General features: G+C 43.9%; 1 protein-coding gene across 4 annotated transcripts in view; it reads left to right on the forward strand.

Annotated features, from left to right (window-relative positions):
- Positions 1-16,712, forward strand: part of LOC116842503 (MICAL-like protein 1) — a 129,499-nt gene that overhangs the window by 76,644 nt on the left and 36,143 nt on the right. For all 4 annotated transcript variants that reach the window (XM_032811810.1, XM_032811809.1, XM_032811811.1 and 1 more), the window contains one exon: positions 9,114-9,383. In XM_032811810.1, the coding sequence (XP_032667701.1) occupies positions 9,232-9,383 (152 nt within the window). In that variant the 5' untranslated portion in view covers positions 9,114-9,231. The remainder of the gene's footprint in view (positions 1-9,113; positions 9,384-16,712) is intronic.

The following is a 16,712-nucleotide window of genomic DNA, read 5'->3' on the forward strand; positions in this document are numbered from 1 at the left end:
GTTTTTACACTGAGAACAAATTTGTTTTCAAATGAGGAAATATAGATTTTCTTAAAACTGCGGTCTTCATGCAGGTCAATTGTTTATCTTATTTAAATAAAACAATTATGATTTAGTATATTATTATATAATGAAAGTATATATAACAATTCTCCCGGACATGTATCTAATACTGTTAAATCTTCAACGTAGAATATATTTGTATATTCGATACACGTACATACATGTTTCATGTTAAAAATTTAAATATTCGTATTTAAAGATCAAATCGATAAGAATGTCCAGAATCAGACACGTGGCATTGGTACGTTTACCTTACTCGTTGAATGAATATTTTTCATTTTCTACATATTTCCCTCAGTGTAGATACATAAATGGATAAATATAAAGACCCAGGTAGGGATTCGTTTATTCCGCGCGCCCTCCAGGAAAAAGAATTCCCTTCGAGCGGGGAAGCGGAGAAAAAAAAGTAATCGCGTGCTACTCGGTGGTCGGACGACGCTGGTCGCGTGGACATCATTTGACGCGGACCTCCAGACGTCCCGCGGCGCGTTTCGAGTGCTTTCCGTGTGTTTTCGCCAAGTCGCGTGAACAGCGAGAAGTGTCACTCGAGACACAACACCGACCGAGGTGAATGACTGTTGAAACGAAAGCTTCCTGAAGCTCTCTCTCTCTCTCCCCCTGCCTCTTCCTACCCGTTTCTAAACCGCGGACAATGCTCGGCGATGTTAAGCGCTCGAGGCACGCCGATCCGTCGCTCCAGGAGGTCATCCATAGAGACGGACGGAATTCCGAGAAGCGGAGCGAACGGAGGAACCGCGGGACCGCGCCTCGAGACCTCCTCGCGTTCCTGACGCGATCGTCAAACCTGGCCTTTTCTGCCTATCCTCGACCGATCGAGGCTGTGCAATCGCGTCGCCGGGGAGCGGCCCGCGCGTTATCCGGCTTATATCGGTCGGAAGTGACGTCGCCGGCGATTCGCGGCGGCTCGCCGCTCAATTCCAGGCCGCCGCGCGGCTAACTGTAAAAATATCGGGGACGTCCTAATCTCCCGTGAAACCTCTCCGTCGGAGAGGTTACCGCAGGTGTCCCGCAGCGCCGCGGGCCGTCTTCCACGCCGGCATGAATCTTTCATGAGCAACCGCCGTGGCCGCGCTCTCGCGGACAGCCGGCCGCGTAGCATAGATGCACCTTCACTTTTGCCGGGGCGAGCCGAGAGAGGCCGTCTTGCGAAAGACTCGGCGACGAGCCGGCTTCTTCGATCGGCGGACGCATCTCTGTCAGAGCCCGGCCCGCCAGGACACGTTTGATATTAATAACGATAATAATGGCAACAATGGCTTGATTGTGCGCGCGAGATAAAAGAAAAATGTCGCCGGTTGCATCAGTCCTCCCCGCGCTGTGGAAGGAAAATGTGGTATTTGCGACTACAATTGCATGGCGAAACGTAACAGTCGGAAAAATTATAGTCGGGAAGCCTATTCTCGCAGTGCACGCCACCATGCTATTAGGTCTGCTCTTTGTAGCTGAAGTAGCGCGCACTTTTAGAACTTGAAAAGAAACAGGTATACAGGGTGTCCCGGAACAATCTGCGAAGTTCTCGTGGAGGCAGGTGAACATAAATGTCCTATAAATTTTGTGATGTTCCCAATAGTTATTGAAATATTAATTAAAGGAGATTTATGAATAATCACGCGGGATATGGTAGATAAGCTGTAGTGGCGACGTCTGCCATCGTGTGCTTGTGCATTAACGGGATGCTGAAGCTGAAAACTTTACCGACATTTTTCTGCAAAGTTTACGTCGTATTGGTTACACAGAATTACAAAATGCTTTTACGCAATGAAAGTACGTGCAAAAATAAATAGGAGCATTGCTCGATATGTGACGAAAACGAACAAAACATTTTTAATGTAAAATCTCAAGCTATCAGTTAGCGTAATATTTGCCTGATCCAAAAGTTCCGCAGCTTGTATATATTGAAAGTGTGGATACTCCAAACAGAAAAATTTTGAAAAACATTACTGTACCTTCGCATATGCACTTGGAAGCTTAAAAATATCGAAAAAGTATGCAGAAAGATTCCCACACATGTATGGTATGTTAGGTTTTCCATTGAATATGGTAAAACAAAGCAACATACATTCATGTAAGTTCTGTATATACAAGAAATACAAAAAGGATAGCGTGATTATGTTAGTGACGATCGTCTCTACATTATCGACACTGTTCGAATTTGTTATCGACTCCAGCATCTTCTTAAGTTAAACTGAACAAAAAAGTATTCTATTATTTTTCTAATAACTTTGTAGATTTTTAATTATTAATTGAAGATTGACGGATGGTCGTTCGCGATAATATATTAATGTTCTCTAATAATTGAACATTTTCCATAGTAAGACTGAAAGTAGAATCAAAATTTCGACTCGGGGTTTGGCGTCGAAAATCGCTGTAATTTGTAGCGAGGTTCTTTTCTCTTGGCGCTGCCGTCGCGTGTAAGTCGCGAAAAAGATTCTATCGCGCGGAACAATTTCTACGATCTTTCGAACCAGAACACATTGGGAAGTCAAGTGGAGTCAGTCGGAGTTTGGTCAGAGTTCTTCGCGAATCGCGGAAACAGCAGTCGACACAATCGTATCGCGGAAAGTAATATCCGTTCTTTGGGTCCGCGATCTCGCGATATATTCCGCGCGCGCCTAATAACGCCGCGTTCTTTGCTTCTTTTTTTGCCACTTTTTACTTTCACCCCAATTGCTTCCGCCGATTCTCTCACCTCATTCTTCCTAGAGCGACTTATAAATAACGCGCGGCCCAGCCGGTTTTCACCTGAACGATCTTATCGTTCGCCTCGCGTGAATCCGCCGATCGAAAGGATAAGTTGGGAAGAAAAAGAAAACAACCCCCGCTATACGAAAGCGCGCCGTATTATTTAATAATTTGTGTAATAATTTTCCGTGCGCTGGCGGGGGCACGCGAAGAGTTGGCTGTTGTTGGCTTGCACGTTCGTTCGTTCGTCAAGAGAGTGTTCTAGTTTGAATGATCGCAAAACAGGTTACTTTTGCAGAATTTTTTCTAAGGAAACGAAAAAATAACATCAAATTTTGCATATTCTTTAAAGCTTATTTTAAACATATATTTTTATCCAAGTGGCAAAAGCGCAAAGCTTTTTTTTGTGTTATATTCTGGTTAGTCGGTGCTTGCAAAATATATCTGAAACGCAAAGACCAAGAAATTTTTTATTCAGGACGATCATCGTCTGAACTAAAACTAAATTAATATCATTATTCTGGACAAAAAATGGCGGCCTTTAATAAGCAAAATTTAATTTTTTCGCAAAGTGTTGTCGGTGTTTTATTAAAAAAAAATAATAATAAATTTATAATATTTGCTCTGCTTCAGACAATAGCCATACTCCTGAATAAGGGAATTGTTTTTACGTTTCAGATCTGTAGGAGAACCACTCTCTTAAACTGAAGCAGTGAAACGTTATTGAAAGCACTAAATATACACTGATTTACAGCTATAAATACAGCACTGAAACTGCTCAGTGCTATACTTATAACTGATATCAGTGACTATTCATTGATTCACTCTAAGAGAGCACGATCACTTATACCGTCCGTGTGTGTTTTCCCTTGCTAATGATGAAGATACTTCAAAAGAAGAGCGTTCTATTCTTCACTTGAACGATAAAGATGTATTTTTAAAACAAGGTTAAAAGGATATGCAAAGTTCGACACTATTCGATTTTTTGTTCCCCCATAAGAAATTCCGGCGAAGTACTTTTCTTTGCGACCTTTCAAGCCGGAGTGCCCCCTTAATCGACTTCTGCGCCCGTTCGATCTCTGCCGTTTCTGCCGCGCCGCGCCGTACCGAGTCGGCACATCGTCGTTTTTACCGATTCTGAAAAACGAGCCTTATCTTGGGGAACCGGTTCCGAGACAATGCTGTTCGTTTATGCGCTCGTCACCGTACTCTCGCACCGGGACATCCGCCCCCTCCGTCGCGTCTCACCTGTAAAACGGCCTTTACAGCCTCGCGGCTGTTGGCAAACGGTGAACAAGGCCGACTACTTTGCCGCGTGTAACTTTTACTTATTTCTGCGCACCTACGTTTCACTCACCGTGCGCTCTCGCCAGGACCATTAATCACGTCGGGGATATACCGTTGCGACGGCGAGAGCTTAAGAACCGGCAGGACACGACGATCTATTCCGCGGGAATGAAGGGAGAAGGAGCGGGAGGAGCAGGAGGGGAAAGAGAAGGGTTGATGTAAACGCAACCGTGAAGAATCCCGAGCTTCCTCCGAAGTCAATCGTATCGTAATTCGCGCGAGCATTCGTCGAAGCGCGGTGAATTCCCTTCTTCCTCGGATTGGCTCGGAAAAAGGACGAGGAGACTCGCGCGGACGACAAACGAGCGTAAAACGCGATGATTTTTGTCCGGCGGTGAAAGCCAATGAGACAAGTGTGTTGCGCGACTTGTCCGGGGAAAAAGAAAAGGCGGACAAAGCGTCGTCTGGAAAGTCGACGCCTGGTCCCGAGGAGTGTGCGAGGGAAAAAAGTGCGTTAACAAGCGGCACCATAGAACGGACTCTTTTATAAGCTTTCTATACACTGAGAAAAATATCCAATTATATCTAATCGGAGTATCCAATGCAAAAGTAACAAACGGATATACCCGATACGAAAAATAATCGGACATATCCAAACGGATATACCGACCCATAAATATCCGTGTAACTACAACTGTCTTGACTGACCAGAATATAACCTTATCGAGTGAACATAATCTTATCACGAATATGACTCTGTACTTTTCACGATTTTACGATTTTTAACGTAGACGAGCTTTATAATATTAAATTCAGCTTTAAAAATTAAGTACTCTTACTTATTAATAGTTTAATAACCTCCTCTTCAATATTCATTTCTTGTAATACTCAGTTCTTGTTCATTATGTATTTCATCATTCATAGTAAGCCGATATGTTGCACAAATGACATAAATTTCAATGAAGATCGATAATGTAGAGAGACAAAGAGACGTCTTCGAGCTATCAAAGACCGTTTTGACCAATGAACGTGTTATGCCAATGGATCTTATCGGTTATTGTTTACCATCGGATAATATACAATCGGATATTGCGCGACTGTTTTCTTTTTATCCAATTACATGCAACACCCGATCTTACCGTTATTTCATCCGATGAAATCGTGTTCCACATCCGATAAAAATTTACAACGGATATACAAAAGGCGGCTAATTTTCCATCGATAACCGCATTGTATCGGATAAAAGCATTTATCGCTTGATCGGATAGCAAAATTAACAATCGGATACATTACTTAATTGATTTATCCGATTGAAATTTTTCTCAGTGTACGACTCGCGATAATTCGAGCAAGCGGCACGTCGTAAGTTTCGACTGAGAGAACTCTCAGTATCCTTGTGCGCGAAAATAGAGAGAGAGGAAAGAAGGACCGTGGGATAGTCTGACAAATGTTGCGTCGTTGTTCAGCTTGTAGCGTGAGCTCGTAGCCGTGTAGAAATCTCCCCATTTTTACCCCATTTATGATTAGATTCCGATGATGTTTCCTCAAGGAAAGGAAAACTAAAAGGATTCCGATCTGCTTCGCTAACGTAAAACCTGTTTTTGGTATATTCCTGATCTTTCTAAGCAGTCTTCGATCAAGAACTCGTGTACTTACGCACGATGGTAAATGTCTGATCATTCAACTCGGATTCTAGTTGGTAACTCCTAGGTCCGTGGTGGTACTAGTGTCGCCTAAGAAGAAAGGGAAAAAGACTAGACAGTACGCATAAGAATCCAACACGTATTGGAAGTATAATATCTTATTTTATTCAACCATCAGTAGAAAACAAAAGTTTCATTACGATCGGTAAAGCTTTCTCCCGAGAAGGGCGATTAACTCGTTCAACTCTTTCAAGCAAGTTCTCTCTTCATAAATGCAAAAAACGAGATATTGCACTTAGACCCGGTTGCACCAACGTTATTTTGGTTTTAAGCGAGACTTAAGTATACACGTCTGTCTTTATTTATTTAGAAAGAAAGATAAAGATAGATATATGTTTAAGTTTCGCTTAAAGCCAAAATAATGTTGGTGCAACCAGGCCTTAGGATTCCTATACGTGTCTCCTAATTCCAGCCAATAAACCCGACTAAAGCTCTGTATATTTTTCTAACTGGCGTCCCTATTAAAAGTAGCGAGTTACTTGTAAAAGAAAAGAAGATTTCTCCCAGTCGGATTCAGGGAGTCGATTGTATATTAACCCTCCGTTTATATTTTGCCTACATGCTATACTGGGGGACCCCATCTATATTTGTTATCGTAACCCTATCAAAAATTGATATAATTTAATTCACTTTTTTTTTACTCTATAGAGAATTGATTAAGGAACGAGCCTATAATGAATAAAAGTCAATAGAATTAAGGAGTTCCGAGATATACGGGTCAAAAGAGAAAAGAAACGCAACAAAATCTCGATTTAGCACGTTTAGCAAAGTTGCGCTGGGGTCCCAGGGACCCCAGTGTGTATATGTAGCGTTAACACAACGTGGTGAAAATAGTAAAAAGGAGTAAATTCACCAGATATTGATCAATGAAATTGTAAATTTTGTAGTAAATTCGTTGACTATTTATCAGAAAAGTTGTGTTAGCACACAATTGATCTCTAGATGAAGTTTTCTGGTCAGATCCTATTGATAAATGAGCAAAACCGACTAGATCCGTATCTATATTTCTACACGGCTATTTAAGCCGGAAACCAGTCGAACTAGACTTCAAAAGTCCACCTGCGACGAGGCACTTTCCCGTTATCAACCACTTATCCGATCCAGTTTTTTCACGCGTAACGCCGCGTCGCGAACCGCGAGCTTTATCACGTTTCAAAGCGCTCGCGTTAATCACGAGCTCGAACGTGCGTCGTTGCCGCTGGTCCACTTTAGGATTTACACCGTAAGCCGAAAAGAAAGAAAGCTAAAATCCCAACGTTAATTAACTCCTCGGCGGGAGGGTCAGTGAAGTTTCTTGTAGAACCGTAAAACCTCGCGGCCTCGCCTTTTGGGTCTTAAACCAGTTTTCAAAGTAACGGTAGCTAGTCTAGAATCAGATTTACAACACGAAGTCGCCGCGAGCGTTTTCTGAGTTTCTTCATGAATTTTGGTCGTTGCACACAGAAAAGTGCATGCCGCATCTACAAGTAGATGTTGGTTGTTTCAAATATTTCATAAGCATATGCACGGGGTCTCCGGCACTCTAAGCATGCCATGTCTCGTGTACAGAGTTTCATAATGTTCTCGTAGAGAGAATAAAAATCCCTCTCCTCTTCCTCAAGTACATTATAATGAGCTTTTCTTCAACTTATGATGAGTATATTTTAAGATCGTCAAGCTCGAGGACTTGTTTTAATTAAACCAAACTTTAAGACCTGTTTCAATTCTGAAACTTATCAAGAGAATATTCCCTGTTGAAGATAACCGTTACTTAAGAGAAGAAAAGTAAACTGAGCAATCGCATTTTTTGCCGCCATAGTAGAATGACACTTAAGGGGCGTCTACATTGGAAGTAAGCAGTAGGAAGTAAGAATAAGAAATTGACCAATCACAGTTGATTATTCTTCTCACATTCGACTGTGGTTGGTCAATTTCTTACTCTTACTTCCTACTTCTTACTTCTAATGTAGACGCCCCTTTATCTGTGCGTGCATGGCGTAATCACCTGCTCTCGTGGAAGGCCAGCTTGGCGCTGTTCTCTACCCGCGCACGTGTCGATTCGCGGCAGCCGAAAGTTTCCGGGAAGTTTCTCCCCGTTGATGTGGAAATAGAATTGCGAAAATATAGAATGACGTTAGTGGTGGTGGTGCTTCTTTTCTCCGTAACTTGGTTCACGTGAACGAGCGCGCACGCTTCTTACCTATTTATTGGTCGATTCTGCAAAACGATACGCTCGATAATTCACCGATCCGAGGCCGAGAGAAGTGTTGCACCGGCGGACTGCTAAATATTTCATGCGCCGGTGGCTTTCCTATTACATAAAGCACCGCTCGGAATTTTTAGCGACCGCGAAGCATCGTAACCGCTGTCCCTCTTCCCCGCCTTTCCTCCCTCCCTCCCACCTCTCATGCGGCTGATTGTCTCGCGGAGCCCCCTCGTGGGAGAGGCTGAACATCGTCGAACGTCGTTAACGACACACGCCGGGAAAGGGTTAATGAATGCGCGGCGCGCACGTGCGTTTGTCGGCCACGCCGCTTCACGTGGCTTTTCACGCTTGACCCGGCTTGCGCGCTGCGCAGCCTCCCGCTTTCACGTTGCGCAAAACATCATTCGCGGTGCCCGACGCGACTTGCGGCTCGTTGTTCTGTTTCCTTCTTTTTTTTTCCATCTACCTTCTTTTTTTGCCCCCGTTCGCTTCTATTTCGACAATGCCGGCCACGCGGGCCGTTACGACAAAACACACGCCGTTTACGGCCGCGGGGACTTGTGTACGTAGCGCCTGTCGCGTAACGCCTCGTGTTTTTCGTTTTTCTTCCTCTTTCCCCGACGTCGTCCAACCGCGAACACTAACGTCACCGTTTGTATTCACGGGCGATTCCCGGGAATGTATTGCCAACCTCGAGCTTGTCACGTATAATTGAAGCGCAGTTGAAAATTCATCTTGGAATACATCCTGAGCTTCCGCGAAGCCTCGACGCTCGCTGGATCAAAATGAATTAATTTCTCTGATCGTTCCCGTGTAGGTATACTCTAAGGCAGAACTCGGAATTAGTTGCCCATTTCGGCCGATTCTCGGAAGCTACGCCTTCTATCTTCTCCTTGCCGCGAGCGGGCCATGAAAATGACTGTCGCGGCCAGTCGCGGCTTCAAGCTTGGAGGCTCGACCGTCACTTTTGCGGCCCGCTCGCGGCAAGGGAAAGATAGAAGGCGTAGCTCCTGAAAATCGGCCGAAATGGGCAACTAATTCCAAGCTCTGCTCTAAGGTATTTAGGTATAATAAAATACGATGGAAATATGATGTTGACGCGTCAAAGAACTGTCCAAGTGACAGATCAGCCGAAACCTCACATGACGACTTTATTTCTTCTCCTTTTTCAGGAAGCCAACTGAGCACTAGCGACACGCGGAGGTACTCGCCGGGTGGACAGAAGGACGCGCGCGTTCGCGGCTGTTGGAAGCTGGAGGAAGCGTGAAAGGGGAAAAAGCGGAAGCCGCGATGGGAGAGAGACGCGGTACGAAGGCGCTGGAGCTCTGGTGCCGTCGAATAACCGACGGTTACCCGGGTGTAAACGTGCAAAACATGACCACCTCCTGGAGAGACGGGCTCGCCTTCTGCGCCATGATTCATCACTTTCGGCCGGATCTCATGTAAGTTTACAGCGCAGTGTATAAATGTGTGTGTGTTACCGGCCTTGTAACGCGTCCTATTTCCGAACGACAAAATATTACACTGACAACGATACGGGCTATCCATTTTTCCGGCTTTTATCAAACGACCATTCTCCCTCTACGGGCGCTCTTCCTCTCTCACACCCTCTGTCTCCCTCCCTCTCTCTTTCTCGATAATGGATTTAAACGCGATTCTTCAGGCGCAACTGCTCTCCCGTTCTCCTCGATTGTGTGTGCTCTCGAGAGCACAATTTAGCCTATACACGCGCACATACACACCGAACTATGAGTATGACTCTTGGCGCGCACGAGCTCAAATTGTTCTCGTTAAGCCTGATTGTCCTGTGAATTAAGTATAACGGGGAGAGCGAGTCCGAATCCGCGCGAACGCTTCGTCGTCGCGCTCGGTTGTGTTCGTTTCATCTTAATTACGCGCGATATGTCGATTCCCCGCTCTCAGCGTTGTTATCGTCGTCGGGAAAGTTCGTTATATGGCGTGAAAGTTTCGCGGTCCCGTAATGGTTAACAAAAGGGCGGCGCAAACGACACACGGGGTCGGAAATTCAGAGATCCGGATACTCAAGGACGACTCCCGGCGGTTTGAGTGCGTTCGCGCTCGAGGAATTATTAAAATATCCGGGAATCCGAGAGATGCAGTTCAGGGAGGGAGGACGGCGTGAGTGAGTGAATGAATGAGTGAGTGAGAGGAGAGAGAGAGGGAGATTCCGACGCGTTCCCGACGGATTGTCCGCTTCGCGGTAATCCCAGGATTTCGCATTGCCGTCGCTCGGCGACGAAGGAAGGTCCTTCTAAAAATAGAAGTTCAGTGAATTGACGATCGATAAAGCAACAGCAGCCTGCACCCATCACGATGCGGGAGGATGTGCCTCTCGGTGTTTACCGCTGATAAAGGAATGCAGCTGAAATTGGACGTTGCAACATTACGCAATATTCGCGAGGACGGCCGACACCTGGTCGTCCAACCTTCAGTCAGAACGACAAATACTCCCCCTCTCTCTCTCTCTCTCTCTCTCTCTCTCTCTCTCTCTCTCTCTCTGTCACTACTCCACTCTCGTCTCCATTCGACTCATAGTGTCGACAATCACAAACTGACTTTAGCCTAGTTCCATATTGCGTAACACGCGGTCCAATTTGTCCGGAACATAAGCCGCTTTCTTTCACAGCGAGATAACGTCGCCGTGAGCTGCCGCTCCCTCGTTCCCGAATAATAAAATTAGCGATCGTGGTCTCTCGACCGTCGTCGGAGTTTAACACCGAAACTGCGCCGACGTTCAAACTGACGAGAGCTTACGCGCGTTTCTCTCTCTCTCTCTCTCTCTCTCTCTCTCTCTCTCTCTCTCTCTCTCTCTCTCTGTGTCTCTACTTTTTTTCTCCCTACTCGTATCTTTTGCTACGAATAATCAATAGAGCGGCGTAAGAGACGGCGAGCCCGACGTCGCGAATATCGAAAGATTTATTTGCCTTCAATTATTCATGAAGACTAACGGCACCGCGAGTTTTCTTGGCTAATGCCCAAATATATGTGTGTGCACATGTGTATGTATATTCCCGAATGGTCGAAAACATCTGATAATTATTGCAACCGTTCGGTACGTTGACACGGAGTGAATAAATTATGCGAAGCGAAAGACGCGCTCTCGTCGTTACGTAAACGCGCGGCGCCCCCTTTTGGCGAAGTGGAGCGACGCCAAATTAAGAAACTAGCGTTTCACACGCTCGACTTTTTAATCGCTCGACGTGTTTCGCGAGCATAAGACAGGAAGAGACGAGAGAAAGGAAAGAACAGGGAAAGAGAGAGAAAAAGAGAAATGTCGGAGTGGACCGCGAAAAAGTTCCGCAATTGGATCGTAGTCGAATGTCGATATCCTGCGACTCTTTGATAAACGACGGAGATCTCCCATCGTAGATTAAGCGCTCTTTTAAGAAGAATGTGCTTTCCTACGCGCGGACAAGGGAATCCTGGTCTTTCTTTATCGTCTTCGCAAAAAGCCCCCTCGTGCCCGTCTTCACTGTATTTTTGCCCACTCGATTCTATCGAGGTGAGATTAGACTCTCTTTTTCTCTCTCTCTCTTTCCCTCTCTTTCTTTCTTTCTCGTTCTTTCTAGGTGATCTAGGCAGAAAACATAATAACCGCGAACGTCCTAGTTTTATACACACGAAAAAAATATTGCAGTAAAAATTAGATTAAAATTGTATCTCCTTTTACAATTGTTTACAATCGTTTTTGCAAAACTGAACTGTACTGAAATACTAGTGTAAGTTACTATAGAAATAATAAATTTGGCAACCTACGTGATGTATGAATAAGAAACGTCCAAGCAATTACAATAATTTTATTGAAGTAAAAGGTTTTAGCATAATATTTTTCGCTAAATATGTAGCAATTTCACTCGTAATTCTGCGTGATCCAGGATGAGAAAAAATTGGTGTATAATTTTTATTGCACTATTTCGTTCCCGTGTGCGAGTACAGTCAAATACAAGGGAACGTTACTTCCTCGAGAGTCGCTAGAAAGACCGCGAGAGCGATTCTGCGAGCGTCACGCTCTGCAAAAATCTACGTCTGACTCGCGAGCGAGCGACATCACTTTGCCTAAGGAAGAAAAAAAATTATTCGTCGGAAGAGACGAGGCGAGCAAGTGGAGCTTTTTGACGAAGGCGAGAGAGTCACGAATGACATTCCCGCGGGTTCCAGGACAGTGAAATTCGTTCTTTCTCTGTTTCGACTTTTTCTTTCGTTCCCTCTCCTCCTTTTTTATCACGGTCGGGATCGTTGCGAAGCCATTCTTCTTATCTACCGCTCTCATTGTCCCGACCAGTCCGACAAAATCTACTCGGACGTAAACGGCGGAGGCAGTAAAACGGCGAGAAGTTTTCCTTTACTGCCTTCCGTTCCCGCGGCTGTAGCGGAATTTTCTCCCCCTCTCCCCCCGCTCAACCCCCTCGCTCAACCCCCTCGTCCTCGCGAACTTCAAAGCGAACTACGACCGAGCTATTTTAACTCACCCTGGCAAAGGACAAAGGTTTCGCGGCTCCCGCTGGCTATGCGCTACGCGTATCTTAATCGTCATTGCATTATAGCGAATTTCGACCGCCTGCACTAGTGCATACTGAATACTTACTAAGGTTGTTCGCTCTTATATTTAACATCGTCTTAAATACATCTTCAGGTACTTCTTAGCCGGTGAAATTATCTGTACAGCATTCGTACGGTTTTGTTAGCTAAAGATCCATCTACAATAGGATTGGCAGTAAGACGTAAGTATTAACCAACCACAGTCGATTATATTCTTGCAATAATCAACTGTGGCTGATCAATTTACTTACGTCTTACTGCCCACTGCCAATCCCATTGTAGATGAACCTTTAAGGGGCGTCTACATTGGAAGTAAGTAGTAGGAAGAAGTAGGAAGTAAGAGTAAGAAATTGACCAACCACAGTCGAATGTGAGAAAAATAATCAATTATGGTTGGTCAACTATGATTGGTCAATTTCTTATTCTTACTTCCTACTTCTTACTGCTTACTTCCAATGTCCCTTTAGGCTGAGTCCACAACCTTGTTTTAAGCTGTAGGCAAATTGACCAGTCGATTATTTTTCCAACAATTGACTGTGATTGCTTCAATATGCTTATGGTTCACGGATTGAAGCAAGCTCGTGGACCCAGCCTAAGAAGTTTTCCAAAATGTATCACCTTAAATATAAGAAGAGACTATCAACAAGCTTTAATGCGCACTCAGTGCACACCGGTGCAAGCGGCTGAATTCGCTATTAGTGAGTGTGCGTGTGAAACGATCGGAAATTAAAGAGACTCGGGACGAGGTCGGGTCCACGACTTTTGTGATGCTGCCGGGCACAGGACCTCGAAGAGCAGAGCAACAGCAGCGCGACCGGCTGTCCCGGAAGAGTATCACGTGAGAATATCACGACGACGGGAGGGCGCGGGTGAAAGTGAAACCGACAGGTGTGCCTGTGACCGATCGAAGAGAAGAATCGCGTGCTGCGAGAAGCAAACCTTCGCTCGGCGGTGAAATCCCGCCGGGTCGCATTAATTCTAATAAACCGAAATAACCACCCACGCACGTAAACTGCCGGGCGGGAGATGATATCGAACGCCTCTGCGTTTGGACGCTGAAGCTCGTGATGACGCAATTTTCCACCTACGTTAACGTTAACTCGTCGAGAGCTGTAATTATTTCGTGAACATTTTCAATTAAAGGATCACAGCCCGCTCATTTTCCAAAGGTCTCGGATTGCTATCGCAACTATCTTTATCGAGGGCGCGAATATAGCTGGGAATTCGCACTGGAAGACCAGAAAAGTGAAATTATACATTTATCAAATGATTTTCATTCAGAATGGAAGCGTTCCATAAATGTAATTTTATTGGCTGTTAATACGTGAAATATCGTTCCAGTATATTATCGCGCGATTTTTCAATGCAGATTCGTTTTGAAATCCAGCTTATACTGAGAGAAAAAATGATTTATCTCGTTATAAATACAATCTTTTTCAGAGTGGATATATTTTCATGTCGCTCTAATGAATAAGTTTATTAAAAAAAATGTTTGGTATTTGTAACTATAATCACACATAGAAAAATAATTACTATAAATTACGATCAAGAAGTTATCTTTTTATTAAATTCTACTATGATATTTTTTTATAATAATAACTGTATGTGCATGCTACTACTACTAAGAAAAAAATATATAGTTAGAACCAAAAATAATTGTAATTTTAGTTAGACCAACTATTTCTTTTTCTCTTTCTCACTGTAATAGTAGTAATATGTAAAAGTAACTAATAGACACATATCTATAGCTTTGGACATTTTTATTATATTGGTCTTTAAAAATACGAATGTTTAAATGTTTTACATAGATTATATGTATATACTCTATGGCAAAAGTAAAAATATTCGTATTTTTTAAGTCCAAAACAATAAGAATGTTCAGAATTAGGTACGTGCGCAAGCATTGACTTTTTTATTTTAATGTTGTTATCACACGTTGACACTACAGTGTAGCACTTACTGCAAAAATGATTTACTAGACCGTGCACTTATAGTCACAAGCACCAAACACCTTTTTCTGCTAATACCAGCTCGTTTTACGTGGCCGCAATTCCGCGGAAGGCAATGTCGCGAGATTAGCGTCAAGCACGATCGTGGATGAAATATCGCCGATGAGCCGAAAGACGGGGGTGTATAAACTCGTGTGGCCTTTTTGCGGCTGCAATAGGAGAAGAAACATGACGTGGGGGAGAACGGGAACGAGGAAAGGGGTGGGTGTGGCTGGAGAAGTCTGACTCATCGTGGTGTCTTTCGTCTCTCTCTCTCTCTCTTTCTCTCTCTCTCCCTCTCCTCTCCTCTCCTCTCCTCTCTGTATCTCTCGACAAAAGACGAGAGAAGAGATCGTACGTCGTCTATCATCTATCCTCCGCGTTTTTATCCTCGCGAGTTGCGAACTGTTACAAAATTCTTCACAATTATGCCGCAAAGTATAAAGAAGAAAAGTTCGACAGAGATATCGATATTTATTAGTCTCGCGCATTGTCAACATCAGTATATTTTCTTTACATTTTACATAGATAAGAAAGAGATTTGGTTTATAATTTATATTTCTTAACCACACACACACCCATCCATTTCTTATTTCTATTTATCTAGTTACTAATATTCTTATAGTTACATCGCTTCTCACTAACTGACTTTACACTATCATTCTCGTTACTTAAACACTCTTTTAATCCTCTTTCATAATCTTCTTAATTTTCACCTAACCTTTACATTATTCTTCTCCCTACCTAACATGTTTAATTATACTTTCCTATTTTATTCAGCAGGTATCATATAATCTTCACACAATATTCCAAATTCTATCCTCCTCGTGTTAAATACTTATTGTGCTTTATCGTTATTTCTCCTATTTGATCTCTTCATTGCTTTCCTCTTCATCCCCTTTTCCTTCAATTTTCTTCTATATCTTGTTGGGACTTCATTACTTCACTCTATACTTCCATAACTCCATCTTCCTTTAACTCCATCAAGTAATTCCTTTATCTTTTTGTTCTCTTCCTATATCTACTTGAGTTTACATCGTCAAGAAGTTTTCCATATCCTGTAAGCTTCCTCTTATACTTTGCACTTCAATCTTCTTATTTGCACAGCACATGTCATTGTGTTATCTTTCTTCCGTATACCTGTATTTTACTATCTTATCCCATTTGATTTCCATTTCAAGCCTTTCTTCTTCATTTCTTGTATCCTTTTCTTCCTCGATTTCTTGCGCATTTCTGTCTCTTGTTACCACCTATTTTACATCTCTGCATTATCATATTAATTTAAGCTTACCTGCATTATCTACACCATTCTAAGTAACCGTTGCTTATAACGCCATAACCTCTGTTATCTATGCTCTTTTTCCGCCCTGAATCCTGCTTTCCTACCTAATTCGCTTGTTCCGCTTTCACTTGCACACTATATATACATTTATCCTTACATAATTTCCCCTTTCTGACTCCTCATATTTAATCCAATAATTAAAATCATTCCAAACTCACGCACCACGTTAATCGAGCATCCATACACTCGCACATCATCTAATCGAGTCTTTTGCCGCGGTTCTCCTCGGATGGGATTCTAGTCCGCGCGTGCCTCCGAAATATATCTCTCGAAATTTCACGGCGCTCTGACTTCCCAGAGAAACAGTCGTTCGCGACTTCGTACATCATCGCGGAATCTCCGAAATATGCACAATGCGACCGGTGCGCGGTATATGAGTGACGTCGATTTCACGCTCTACATAAATCGCGACGAAAGTTTAACATCTGCGCGCGCTGTCTCGTTATCGCGGGTATCAGTCGAACGGTCGAAGCCGGGCTGCGGCGTCGAACAGGTGCTCGTCTTTCGACCTAGAATTTCAAGTATTACTTCAACTGCCGGGCAATATGCACCGATGCGGCTTATGCATATCGATTTACCTGAAAGTGGAGCACTCGCAGTGGCTCCGACGTTATAGGCGGTATTACGCCGAAAACGTGTGTATTATCAGTCGCGAGCGCCATCGGGAAGTGTCTGATAGCCGATAATTCCGACACACAATGATAATCGTGCCGGATTTGCCGAGGAAGAGGAAGAGGAGGAGGAAGCTGCGCCCGACCGAATCGAAGGCGAAATATCAGTCGCGGATTTCACGAAAGCATTCCCACCGGCTGCATCCTTCCGCCGGACGCAACTTATAAGCGCTCTCTCTCTCTCCTCCCTTTCCCTCTCCCCCCCCCCTC

The sequence above is a fragment of the Odontomachus brunneus genome, unplaced genomic scaffold, assembly GCF_010583005.1.
Source record: "Odontomachus brunneus isolate Ranch 3 - 2012 unplaced genomic scaffold, Obru_v1 Obru_scaffold_025, whole genome shotgun sequence".
In the NCBI taxonomy this organism is placed as follows: domain Eukaryota; kingdom Metazoa; phylum Arthropoda; class Insecta; order Hymenoptera; family Formicidae; genus Odontomachus; species Odontomachus brunneus.